General features: G+C 41.7%; 1 protein-coding gene across 5 annotated transcripts in view; it reads left to right on the top strand.

Annotated features, from left to right (window-relative positions):
• LOC135501793 (centrosome-associated protein 350-like) overlaps positions 1–13,925 on the top strand; it is a 45,996-nt gene extending 32,071 nt beyond the window's left edge. For all 5 annotated transcript variants that reach the window (XM_064794106.1, XM_064794103.1, XM_064794105.1 and 2 more), the window contains 7 exons: positions 3,652–3,926; positions 4,265–4,431; positions 4,624–4,903; positions 5,230–7,206; positions 7,391–7,770; positions 7,915–8,095; positions 8,804–13,925. In XM_064794106.1, coding sequence (XP_064650176.1) covers positions 3,652–3,926; positions 4,265–4,431; positions 4,624–4,903; positions 5,230–7,206; positions 7,391–7,770; positions 7,915–8,095; positions 8,804–9,462 — 3,919 coding nt within the window. In that variant the 3' untranslated portion in view covers positions 9,463–13,925. The remainder of the gene's footprint in view (positions 1–3,651; positions 3,927–4,264; positions 4,432–4,623; positions 4,904–5,229; positions 7,207–7,390; positions 7,771–7,914; positions 8,096–8,803) is intronic.
• The last annotated feature ends 294 nt before the right edge of the window (positions 13,926–14,219 follow it).

The raw sequence follows: 14,219 nt of genomic DNA, 5'->3' as shown, positions 1-14,219 counted from the left end.
GATGTAATGATGTCAAGCCAGATGAAATCTTTCTGGTTTAAGCCGGTTGGATCAGTTTTACAAATGGGTTGCATATTCTGGCTGTTCAGGTGAGTGATAAAAGATAATCTACTGTGTGGTTCATGTTCTGGGGAGAGGGGGGAGGGGGGAAGGGGAGGGTGCACTTCACAAGCAGGGCTAGAACCCTACATGAAAGTGCATGAGCAACAGGGATTGGACATCTGAATGTCAGTAAGCTCAGTGCATTTTGCTAAAATAAAATGTATTGATATTGTGGTATTATCATCATCCTGCAAAGACAGAGGACTAAGCCTCATTAACCCAATAATCTTCCATTGTCTTACAACTTAGACAATACAGGAATCCCATTGTCTCTGAAATATCAAAGGTATTAGCGATATTGAACTCTTGGGCGTTCCCATGTGCATGGTTGGTCAGTCTCAGTGATGGACAATAATCTTCAGAATCAGGCGAGTAATTTTGATCCAATAATTCGATGATACCTGTGTCGGCTCATTAACCCATTGCGGGTTACGCCCTGGTTGTGGTCGGTCAATGAAATAAAGTTCATTAACCATTTGAGAATGAATGCTGTGACAATGCAGGGGCCATATCTGAGGTAGCAGAGAAGGCAATGCCCCCCCCCCCCCCCAAATAGTCACCATGAACCCCATGTTTTTTGGTTGATTCGCAGACTGTTGGAAGCCAAAAGAGGGGTCCCAACTCCAAACCAAAAAGCTGAATATGGACCTGAAAACCTCAATGAAGAACTGTTGTTGGAAGTAATCAGGTCGACCATTATCTTTAATCCTTTCCAATGAATTCAAAGTAGCAACAAATATGGGTCATTTTGCAAGGAAACTCCAAATATTTGTCATGTCAGGAAATGAATTCATTTCTTTAAGAAGTGATCAACAGTAAAATCCATTAGATTATCATATTATTCATTCAGATTATCCTATTGATCGAAGTTTCTTGTATTCTTCTATTGAGTTACATTGTGCACTGTCAACTTCCCATTGTGTTTTCAACAAAAAATCCATTATGCTGTACCATGTATGACTTCCGAGGACACCTGTAAGCTTGGCACAACGGGATGCTGGATCAATACCGATATGGATCGGGTGGGGGTGGGTCTGCATCCTGGGGTAATCTCTCTGTATCAGGTATTAACTGTCATTTCAAGGTTAAGTAATCGGAAGAAGCTCCTGTACACTTCAATTGTACAATATGATGGTGTTGCAGAGTGTTGTTGTACTGAAAGGAAGGAAGTTAAGAAAGTGTAATGTGCTGAAGTCAAGGTTTTAGTAGAGTAGAGGTGACATTCGACCTCACAACTTCACCCACTCTATCCTGAAACCTTTCTTTGTGAGGTAGAAATTGACCTCGTCCCTCTTTACAAAATATAAATGATGAAATACGTAAAATAGCCGTCGGTGCTTATGACTTTATTGAACAATGCTCCCAGCGACAGGTGATTTTTTACGACCCCACCCAACTCCATATAATTCTCCATATAATTCTCATCATATTCAGATATGTGTTCATATCGATGAATTGATGATAAATGTGATGATGATTAGGGTTTGTTTATGGTGGGGGCGGGTGACTTATGGCAGTTTCATTAGTCTGAATATCTGCCCAAGGCTGTTTGGTACAGATTAATGGCCAGAAGGTTGCTTCATTGATTAAATTGACTTCAAGTTATCAGTGAAACTTGCTAAACTAATTCATCCAGTATTCTTCAATAGTCGATCTAAATCACCAAGTCGTCTGACTGTAGATGAGCCCTAAAGATTAACAAATCGCAGTAAGATATGTTGGCCTACAGCTAGGCCTATGATATCGCTGAACTGCCTCTTCCACATGAAACCATACTTCTCTCAGGTTAACCAACCAAGAAAACGATACCTTGGATAAATACCCAAGCATTTTAGATACAATTTCTTGTAAGATATCATGTTAGCACATCTGACAACCTTTCAAAGTTCTCGGATGTTTTTCTGGGCATTCCAAAGATTTCTGTTTTCACCTATTTTCCTTGGCTCAGTTGCAGGATTTCAGTAACTCCTCCTGCAGTGTCTTGCCCTATAGGCTCAGTTGAAGACCTATAAACACCTGTGTGTGCAATTATTTTCCTTTAACCCTTTGAAACCAGGGTTACAGGCCGCAATTTATGCTCAATTTGCCCCTCTGGAAACTGACCTCATCATCAGGCTTGAAAAGGTTAAAAAGCATCGCTAGCTGTATCCTCCTCGCTCATGACTATTGATAGACGTGTCAATTGCGGACAAAATAAATAAAATTATCCCGACTATGACCTTGTCTAGACACCCGCAAACTTTGGTAATGAGATCACAAAACTCGTCATGATATCCTTGTGCCATAAAACAATGGATATAAAGTATGCAAATAGGTGGACAAATTGACCTTGTAAATGGTATCAGGGACGACTCATCATGCAAATAACCCTTCGTGATATCAGATTATCAACTGTCAAGGTATGGTCATCGGAAATGGGCGTGCTGACATTAGCCCAGCTGGCAGAGGAGTGCCGTTTTGCAGAAAACGTGACTAAAGGAAGGGAGGGGACCTTAATATTTGCTGTTTGAATTGGTAGGCTAGGTCCCAAATGGAGGACAATAGAAAAGGCCATAGATTTTGTTATTTTTCCAGAGAAATCAGAAAATTTTGGGCGAACTTTTCCACTGTTATCTCTCCGAATACAATTTTCAAGAAAACACTGATTGCAATTTTCAATCTCTGTGGGTGTGGGTGAATCATGCAAGAGCCAGTCACCAGTGGGTGTGCACACTCACTGTATCAGCCAGGCAGTTGTGGGTGGAGTGGGAGTGATTCAGTCTCTCTGCTCTTGATGTAATCTCATCAGATGATGATGTGAACAAGTTGTGTCATTATCCCACGGAGTTGGGACATGTTGTAATGTACACTGTACAATAATGAGGGGATAGATTGTCAAGTCAATGAACAACAGGCGGCATTGTTTGCTCCCCTCAGTTTCTCCTGTCCCAAATGATGACGTCAAAACTAAAATCTAAGAAATTATGTAAAAACAATGCCAGGACAAGTAGTCTATTTGTGTATCATTGATGAAAAAGGTCTGCGATTGACCGTTTTCATTTGGTAACCAGAAAATGCCAATAAGTCTCATGAATATTCCCTGCTATTTGCTATAACAATAGCTCAGTTATTGTCTCCCATCATTGTTCTAGATCAAAGCAGCATTGATACACTTGGCCTACTCCCATATCAATTGATCATTGTGTCTAGCCATTGTTTCTCTTAGAAAATCACAATGTTCTGCCTGAATGCTTGAGGTTGCCGGTTAATTTCCGCATTCATACAACATTGTCAGCCTGTCTTAAATATCCAATCACTGTTCCATTGATTATCAATACAAATTGAATTAGATCCTTTAACCCTTAAAATATCAAAGACGTTTATATTTTATCCGAAAAAATGTCTTTTTGATGAGCTCCAAGTCCATGTGATAGAATATTTTTGTACCTAATACATATTCACTTCAGCATCTATTCCAGCCTTCATTACTTTAGGATATCGTCTATTTTCTTCTCTCCAGGTGTCTGATTTCTAAACTAATGGTTTTCTCCCAATTTTTTCTCTCTTCAGAACGCAAGACTCTGGTGATGACACACTCATCACAAGTAACCATTCTGTACGTGAAGAATACTCCAATGATACGTTTGTGTCCGGCGATACCACGACAGTTCCTGGCGCAAAGCCGCCGCTCAAGTCACCAGTCCAGGCTCGGGTGTCACGCAGCCTCTTCCCCTCCGATAAGAGCCTCACTCCCAGGAGCCCACGATCGCCGAAGAGCGCTTTCCATCCCAAGAAGAAGGGGTCAGAAAGCGAATCTGAGGACTCCTTCTCTTATACGCAGTCAGGTTAGTGCTCAAGAATCACATGTAAATCATGTTAAAGGTCCCAGGGTAGCTGGGACAGGTTGTGGCAGGAATGTTGCAGAGCACCAGCCATGGCCATATGAATCCTTAGCTTCAAGTGGCCTGCTGTATGGGAAGACTTGGCAGGCATATCTAGTCCTGCTGGAGTAGAATGCATAATGAGTTGTACCAAGTCTGTGTTCCAGACATTGATCATGTTAGAGGTGCTGGAAGCCTTGCCATGCAATAGTTGCACTTGTGAATGTGTGTCGATCTTGAATGAGCTTGTCTCAAACGAGGGACTAGTTTCCAACTCAAAAGATCACATTTCTTCCTTTCAGAAACGGCCTCCATTTCTGATGCAAGTGACATAGAAGGCCGGATCAGGGCATTGAATGAAGATCTGAAGCGGCGGAAGTCAGAGGCTGACCGGCTTAAGAAGGAACAGAAGAAGCGCCACAAGGATCGTCTCAAGGCACAGGAGGCATCGCTCAAGAAGCAGATTGAGGTGGGTAGCGCTTCAGATGCTTTGAAGTCAGTCTGTTTTGCATTCTATGACTGCAGCAGCCAGTACAAAGGCTGGAAAGAGGCAGTTGTATTGTTGGGCCAGCAAACCTGCTGCAGTTCCAGGAGCATGTGGATCGTTATCCAATAGTTCTTCTATCTTCAAATCTTATTGAAAATCCATTGACTTTTCCAGGCCTATGATAACTTCATCAGCCAGGTCAAGACCGACCTTCAGAAAGAACTCGAATTGGAACCCACCAAGGTCGCCGTCAAACCTCAGATCAAACACCCCAACGCTGACCAAAAACGCAAACGAACTACCCCAGTGACGACCAAGTCCATGCCGCCAGAGGGATTCCAGCGTAGCGACTCGGAAAGCAGCTCTAATCGATCCAGCATTGATGAGAGCCGAGGAGGAATCAGTGAAAGCTATACTCCCTTTAGTCCATCGCTGTCTATCACTGCACCTGATGGTTAGTATTTTCTCCTCATGTAACCTCAGACTTAAGCATACAACACTCATTGCCCACATTTTCTCGAAAAGTAAGGTGTAAGTGGGACAAAAATTGAAGAACAGTAAATTGTGTTAGCTATCTAAACAATGTTTCTTCAATTTGTTACCAAATACTTTGTTAGATTCAGCAGACCTCACCAACCAAGATGTGTTCAAATGGTTTCCTGTGGCTGCTGCGTGAATGTTATATAGAAGGCTTGGGGTCCTCATCTGTGGTGCATGAATGTGTGGGGAAGGACTCGCACTCATACATCCTGTACTGATTCCATGGTTGCTTCATTTCAGATTCACTTCGTAAGTCATCCCCATCGCCAAGACGTCCTGGGGCACTTCCACCCATCGGCCGCAAACCAAAGTCTGATTCTGACAATGAGCGTACACCATCAAGGAGCAGCGCTTTGAACGGGGACTCACAACGTACCCCGCCAACATTACGTGAGGTCAAGGACAGATCGGAGATATCAACAAAAAGGGATGTCAGTCAATCGGAGCTTGTTGATGAAATACCGGAAGATGTCAGCCTCAGTCAGAAATCTGAAAAATCTGATGGATCTGAGTTCAGGCCATTAAAATTAGACGATCTTGCTTCGACAAAATCGGAAATATCAGAACATGTGCCATCACGAAGAGCAGATACCGAGTCGTCGTATTCTGCGACGGCGGAAAAATCTGATAAGGGGGAGTCCAGCGTGTCAGAAATGCTTCCCACGAAAACGGATAAAACGGCTAATGCAGTTACAGATGCTTCAGAGGGCCGGAAAGAAAAAACTGGAAGTGTGATGGAGAGTGAGAAGAAAGATGAGGAGTCCATCATATCTGAGGCGATACCCACTGCGGTTGATGACTCCTTGCCTCCATCCACTTATAAGAGTGAACTGAAATTAGATCTGAAACTAGACACTAAACCGGTTGTGGAGTTCCGGGCTCCGGATAGTGCGAGAACGATCGGCGATGTCGTTACAGATATTCCAGATGAATTTTCACAACATTCCATTGGTGCCGATCTGAAACTGAAAGAAGACGAAGATAAAACTGATCAAATTCTTACAGCACGGTCGCACAGGTCGGAATCAGATCTGTGGGACTACGTAGAAACTCACCCCGAAGATGAGCCTCCAAAGGGCCAATCACAAACAAGTCAAAAGAACGAAAAAATAGAGAACGATATCTCATCGGTGCAGAGCGATAAGTCTTCCAAAAGCTATGTGTCAACAAACTCATATCACACTCGCACTTATAGTGACGATTTTTCCGATGATTTTTCTGATGTGTCTGCTGACCGCCGGTCAGAAACATCGGTCAGGGATAGCCGGAAGGAGGCTGCGCTGTCTGATGATGACATCAGCGAACATTTGTCCTATCGGAGCGAGTTCAGTGAGCGATCGGCTTCAGAGCCAAAAGCATTAGATTTGTCCGACGGCTCACTTAAACTGAACCTTAAGGATGTTGAAGGTGATGATGACAGGACCCCCATTCAGTCTCCTGCACCAAGAAGTATTACATCTCCATTTGAGTCTCTTGTGACAAGCACTCCAACACCGGAAGAGGACCCCTTAGCACATATCAACATCGGCGACTCAGTCATCGTTGCTGGCATCGAACGTGGCACGTTGAAATTCAAGGGTCTGACAATGTTTGCTCCGGGGCACTGGGCTGGGGTTGAACTAGAAATAGCAGAAGGCACCAATGACGGCAGCAAGGATGGCGTACGCTACTTTGACTGTAAACCAAAACACGGATTATTTGCACCACCTGACAAAGTAACTTATGAACCCGAGGTTCAGAAGGAGCAAGAAGACGCCCCAAGTGATACATCAGATCACACCTTGACTGAAGAACCCATTGACATTCCATCTGTATCAGAAAAATCGGAAAAAATTACCGAGGAAGGAAAACCGTTATTTTCGCCAAGATCAGTCCTAGATGACTCCACGACTGACATATCGATCTCTAGTGATTTGGAGCGTGCCATTACATCTGCCCAGGCTGCAGTTGAAGGATTTGGCGATGGGCAGAAGGTGCCAGAGAAAGTGGTTGAAACGGAAGGGAGGAAGCCAAAGAAAGATATGAATAAGATTGTTGACAGTATTACGGATAATTTGACGGAGATGGTGGTGAAGGATTCCGTGTTGGTTATGGGCGATATCGTGGCCAAGTCTCCAAGTAAAATGTTGGATGAGAAGCCGGGAGAGGAACCCAAGGTAGCTGCTCCTGCTGCTGAGAAGAAATCTCATGAGGTTACACCGGCTGAGAACAAAGAAGGTAATTGAGTCTTTTATCTTGGTTTTACTACTCGATGAGTCTGCTGTTGGGTGGGGTGCAAGTAATATAAAGTGATATCAGTAACAATCATTTGAATATCTATCATACAAACAATTGATGCATCGTAGAACTTTTCATTTGTGTTTCAATTTGCAATTTGATGTTTATCGATTGTGTTTTTCAGAAGTGCCCGAGAACAACGTCAACAATGCCGCAGACACCGCTACGAGAAATATGCTCAATGATGCTATCAGTCACATGCTCACAGTTCGACAGAATCAAATCTCGCGGTCGTCTGAATCATCCCAAGACGACGACGGAACTGATTCAGGTATTCCGTTCGATGAGTATAAAGATGACCGGAAATCCACCCCGGCAAATTCCCAGACGTCCATCGACACACCAGAATCAGCTTTCGACAATAAGTTGACCCCTGAGGATAAGATTACTCCAGAGAAGAAAGATCTGCTGATACCAAAGGAGGATGCTCTCATTCCCCCAGTTAGACCAGTGTCACCTGTGTTCGGAGAGCCAGCGGCCAAGTCTGTCAACCAACTCAATCATGTAAGTTATTTTGGAAATATTTGCATTTGTACTCATATCTCTTTCGAACTTCCCAGCCAGTAAACTCCTTGTTTCCATGCAAAACCCAAGGACTTTCTACAGTCATTCTCAGTGCAATTACCATTGTCATTATCATCATTTCAGGATGAAGTGAATGCACGCCTTGAAGCCCTGAATCGCATGGACAGAGAGCTAATGGACGGACACCTCCTTGGCTTGGGTGATCAAGAATGGTTCGATGATGACTACGGTCTGAGCGCCCAGGCTCAGATTCCTGACCACCCACCACCACCATACCCTGGCTCACCCCCACAACACCCACAAGGTATGTAGTTGGCCAAGATGGGGCAAATCTTCTGGTCAAAGCATCCAGATCATGCGGTTGTTTACCCCTGTACCCCTGTAGCTGGAATTTGAGTTTCAAGAGCAAATACCATTTCTTAACACCTTCAGCGCCGAACCACGTCGATCTACGTTGCCCAAATCCCCCTCTTTGAGCTGGTTATCAGAGTCTCATGGACTTCATGATAGAACTACGCCATCGCCATCTTCCGGGTAAGGGAGGAACTGGAAGACCAAAACGGTCTTTTCAGTTCCTGCCGTGCCCTGAAGATGGCGATGGCGTAGTTCAGAACTTTGACTCATGAAGAACTGTTGACTTCATGAAAGAACTACGCCATCGCCATCTTCAGGGCAAGGTGGGAACTGAAAAGACAGTTTGGTTTTTCAGTTCCTACCTCGCCCTGAAGATGGCGATGGCGTAGTTCTTTCGTGAAGTCCATGAGACTCCGATAACCAGCTCAAAGGGGAGGGGGGATTTGGGCCACGTAGATCTACGTGGTTCGGCGCTGAAGGTGTTAAATGTAGAAGAGGTTGTGGCCTAGGAAATGCATTAATATAAGAACTGTTACACAGACAAGGAACATAAATATGCTTCTTCTTCTCGGATGTTGATGACATGAGAATTTGTTTCTGGTTACCTACATTTGTCGTGATTTTACAGTTCTTAAATATATTTTCTCTGTTCCATTAGGCGTGCGACATGACATCAGCAAACTTGAACTGCAGCGTTTGACGGAAGAAGTGTTCTACGCCGTTCCTCACAAAGATGCTGAAGTCAAGGGCATCATATCTGAAGTGGTGGATGTTTTCTGGGAGCGGCGTCGATACGGCGAGCCTCTGGATGACGTTGAACCACCAATGGAGTTCCTCACAAAAGACGACAAGGGACAGGATATTGAAACAAACAGTCGGCGAGTGTATAAGAAATTGATTTTCGACCTTGTTGCCGAACATATCCGTGAAATGTACAAGGACGAGGAAGAGGTTGAGCCCCCACCGTGGGCAAAATCCAAACGTCTGACGAATAAACTATATCGGGGGGTCAGCCCACCAACGACGTCAGAAAGTTTGAAGGATCTATTGTCGGATCGTATGATGATCATGCTCGGTTTGAAAGAAAACCAGAAAGAATCAAAAGTGACTCGCTGGAGTGGACGGAAGAAGAAGGATCACGTCGACGAGATTTTAGTTCAGGAATTACGTGAGGAGGAACCGCAGTGGGTTAATTACGACGATGATGAACTCGCCGTGAAAATGCAGTTGACGGATGCGATTTTTGATTTGTTACTCAATGAAACTGTGACTGTGTTCAGCCAAATCCAGACAAAGTTAGACGCCAGGGTTGAGTGAAATTGATACATTCCTTATGTGGGATTTGATACATTCCATATATGGGAGTTGTTTATACTTCATGCTAGAATCTCAAGAATGCGTTTCAGTGTTTCAAAAATTGATTTAGATTTTGAGTTAGAGGAAAGTAGATATTTTTTTGAAACCAAGTGTGTAGTAGGGTTGCACAGAGGGTGGTTGTTTTGAAGGCGTAGGTTGAGTTGTAAAAAAACATAGTGTTTCTAAAATGGGCATTCTTCGAAACAAGATAGTATGGTATGTTCCATTGGCAGCTTACCAAACTGTCAACCCCTGTTTTGAAGAGTGCGGCAGATCTGTACAGAAGTGTGCGAGACTGACCAGAATTGAGCAAGACTGTTGATCGGCGGCGTAGATTCTGACGTGTGACCAGTTTGTTATGTATTTAGTGTGTAGAGAGTTTGTAAAGACCCGATTACCTTTTTCATGGAAAACTCAGGTTTTCGTTTTTTATGGCATTCAGACCAATCTGGCTGTCATTGTTGGATTCCGAAAAATTCTTCAGTTGCATTCTATTTGACATAAATCATTGACATACCGGTATTTGTTAATATCTGTAGCATTGCGAGCAAAATCTGAAAAGGATGTTTGAAATAATTCACTTGTTAAAATAATTCTCAATCTTTTATCTTTCCTGTTCAGAATGTGTTATTTTGATCTTATGTACAAGAATATACAAAATTGGCACCACACATTTGACATTTCTCTCCATTCTGACAGCCAGTTTGTGACGAACCTGCCATCTATTGTATGTGTTGAACACTGTTGAGCAGTGGGATTATTATATCATAAGTTATAAGTCTAAATGTGTTTTTCTCATCTCAAGGTAAATGCCTTACCAAGTTATGCTGACTTTTACCAAGTTGAGTTGGCCTTGTGACCAAATGGTCTTGTAACACTACCTCTAGTATTTCTAAACTAAATAAATGTACATCTAACTTCAGAGATTTTCAGTTTCCTATTTCTAAACTAAATAAATGTACATCTAACTTCAGAGATTTTCAGTTTCCTACAAATAAGATCACCAGACTTGGGGGTACTCTGCGACCCCCTTCCCCCTCTAGCTATGGCCCTGGTTCAGTCGATAATACAATAGAACTATCTGCAAGTAAGGCACTTTCCTTGGGTGAGGCAGACCGTGATTGTGGTGTACATATTGAAGCATACAAACATGCACAACAACGGTATTTAATTGCGTACAGCTGCTCAAAGATTTGCGGTGCCTTGTAATTCACAGATGCACCTTCACTATGGAAAAGTGTAAATGTTTTATCATTGTATTGGTATTGGTAGAACCCCATTTGGAGTTATTTGGGGGAATTCGACAATATCATTGTGTCGGTGTTGGTAGAACCCTGTTTCGAGTCATTTAGGATAACTTTTCAAAAGATTCCTGCCATGAAATCCAAGACCATCTTGTGTTAGGTAAGCATGGTGTTGCTTTGAAAAGTTAATCAAAGAATTTGGGGAAACTGCTTCTAGGAGTATAAATGTCTGTGAAAAGGATTGAAATTTCTAAGTTCATACGAACAAACCCGTGAACCCATTTATATATAGAAGAATTTGTTGCCGATCTCCACCCCAAATAATCCAGGCACCACTGACATGTCTTAGATCAGGCGGTCAGATTTGCTAAATTCATTTGTCCAGCAACGTAACCCTCCAAAGCTATGTGGCATTGATAACTATTTGGAAGACATCATGTTTGTATATCAGTAGCACTTTGGCGTAGGTATGTCTACAATTTTGATAGTATGGTGCTCGCTCGTGTTGGCCTTGTTTCAAGTTGGCTAAAAAAATCAATGTCCAATGTCCTGTGGAAAACCTACAACTAAAACAACTTAGGATTAAACGGAATTCGTTTAAGTTTGCGTTTAAAGTGTAAAGTTGTGCGTTTTCAGACAATAGTCCGGATGATTTTTGGCAAACTTGAGACCGATCTAACTTTAAAATAATACCTAACAATAGTTTATTATACTAGATGATCTCGTATATTTACATGTAATACACCTTGGATTCCTTTGGTTTATCTTTTACAATGATTCAGTTGTTCCCTGAAGGGTTGAGGGGCTGCACAGCATTTTTGAAATCATACAAAATGTATGTCTACAACACAGCGAACAAATAGTGATAGCAGTAAGATAGCCAGCAGGTTGCCATGCCATGAAGCCATTACTTTAGTTTAGAGTAGCGATACTGATAGCGATTCTGGTTGTTGGGTCAAGCAGTCAAGCTCCAAGTCTCAAGTTGTACAGTTAACTATATTTCATTCTAGCCTAATATGTTCTAAACACTGTTATCAGCAGTGTATGACCGCTGCTGTTATGTACATTTTGTTGATTTCTCTCTAACAATTGCTTGCATGGCTTAGGTGTATTTTGCACTCTCTAGAAGTGTGTTTTTATGGTTATGGATTTTCTGAGGGTTAAAGTTGAAAAAAGGTATGAAAATGGTTCTAAGGAGGGCCCCAGAAATAGTAGTTAGTTTTCCGAAAGAGATAACTTTAAATGGCATGAATGCTTCTGTATCACTGAACAGTTGAAGTTTCACAAAAAGTAACATTTTTGGTAATACTGTGAAGAAGATGATTTCTGTTCTCGCGCAATTGGACATGTACTTAAAAGACTTGTTTACAGAAAGATATATCGCTTATGTTATTGTTTTCCTTGTTGTAAAATTGAAGTTTGGGTTCTGAGAAATTCACGTTTTCCTATTCAAATTTTACGCATCAGTTATTCTTGCAACCTACATTGGGCTAGAATGATGTCATCTCGTCTGCTTTTGCCTGGTACATTTGTATCATACCTGACTTGGTTTATCTCCGTAGACATTGGTAAAATCACTGGCATCTTGCTTTGCTAGACACTTGTACATATGAATAAGGATGTAGTTTTGCTAACTTAGCGAATTAATTTATGTAGCGTGTGTGCTTGGCGTTTAACTAATTTAAAATTCTAATGATTATGGTAATGTTATGTTAAAATATTCGTATTCGTAGGAGCATTTAGAGACTTGGAGATGTTTTGGCTGGTTGCGACTGGTAGATCGGACTAGCTTCCCGTAGGACTATAAAGCTAGATAGTGCTAGCAGCGACATGAATATGAAATTAGTTAGAACAATCTTTTTCTTGCATGTACAATTTTTGAGGTGATATTTTTGTAAACTTGGATGCTTCTGGGGCATGATGTATCTTCATCTTCATCTTCATCCTTATAATGATCGGGTTCCTTTCGGGACGTAATTGATCGTATCAACATTCATATATTGTTCATTTCTTAGCTTCGAGTTGAAATTGAAATAGTATCATGTCAGAGTAGCCCAGAATTGTGTCTGATGGGTGCATAGTCATGAATCATTTTAAAACGACCATTTAGAGCCAGTTAGGGTTGTTGTCAAAATCGATTTTATAAATCTAAATTAATTTTGTGCAGGACTTTGATATATTGAGAGGCTTATCAAATGCTTGAGAGAAGATCCTGTGGTATTGGGTTTGGTCTGAATTGACATTTTGGGTGGAAATTCTTTGGGTGAGGGTTTAGGGCTGTGCTGCTTGCTTTGAATCGGATATGGCAACAGTCCCAACAGGCCTGAGCTTTCATGCGACATATCAGGGACCATGAGTAGGTATCATGATCATCTTTTCATTCAAGTTTCATGGGGATTTTGAAGGTGTTGGCTGTTTTACTTAGTATTCTATTGTATTTCCATTCTCTTTGGCCTGAACTTTGCAATGAAAGATTGTACATCCTGTATGGATATAAAACCATCCACATAAAAGTGGTTACAGTCTTTGTGGATGAAATGTCCTCAGTGTTGTGTCTGGGTAACATGTATTTTTACCACCTATGCAAGTGTCCCTGCCTTTATCTGCTGCATTTGTTTTCTGTGTGCTCGATATTCGTCCAAAAGGAGCTGTGTTGATGCACCCCGATCAGTTTTATTTCATGATTTAGAAATGGACAGTTCTGCTTCAGCTGTAAGTATTTACTGTCTTGCCATTTCAAGGATTTGGGAGATATTTTGAGGAAATATTCTGCAAATCAGCAAATTCACAGATGGTTATCTAAAAATAAACGTTATTGAAGACAAGCAACTTGTTTTCTTTCAATTTTATCTGAATTATTCTAAAAAAATATTCTCACTTCTTGAATAATTTTGCCAAATTTGAAAATAGTCCAACTCAATTTTCATTAATCATCATCTTATGGTAGTTAAACATTCATCTGTAGTAGAACATAGTTTTGTGTAAATCATCTACAGCGCTGTTCACACCTCATCAGTTCTAGTTTGGTAGAACAGCGCCATTATCAGATCAGTTGTTTTGCACTACTTTATTGTTCTGATGAATTTTATGGTGACCTTGGGGTTGACCTTGTATATAATAATGTATCAAATGCTATGAACTACTGAGAGGAATAAATTTAGTAAGTTTGTAAAAAAGAAATTGGTCTTGTTATTTGTTTTTTGCTACGCTATTTACTGTGCATGTTTGATTGTTTAAGACAACCCGCTGTCTTCATTGACAGGCTTGTTGTCATCCTGACAAGCCAGTGATGGAGCATGTATATGAGATCGATATCCTCACCAAATGAGGGCTTATATCTCCGGGGTTTATGTGCAGGCCTCCAGTGCGAACATTAACCCCGATTTCATCAGAATGTTCTTTCATAAAATCATGTCTGTCCAATAGATGGCAGCAGCATTCACCAAAGGGAAACTGACCACAAAAGTGCCGAGG

This window comes from Lineus longissimus, chromosome 17, assembly GCF_910592395.1.
Source record: "Lineus longissimus chromosome 17, tnLinLong1.2, whole genome shotgun sequence".
Classification (NCBI taxonomy): Eukaryota; Metazoa; Nemertea; class Pilidiophora; order Heteronemertea; family Lineidae; genus Lineus; species Lineus longissimus.
The sequence above is the reverse complement of the archived record's forward strand: the minus strand, read 5'-3'. Positions and strand labels throughout refer to the sequence as shown.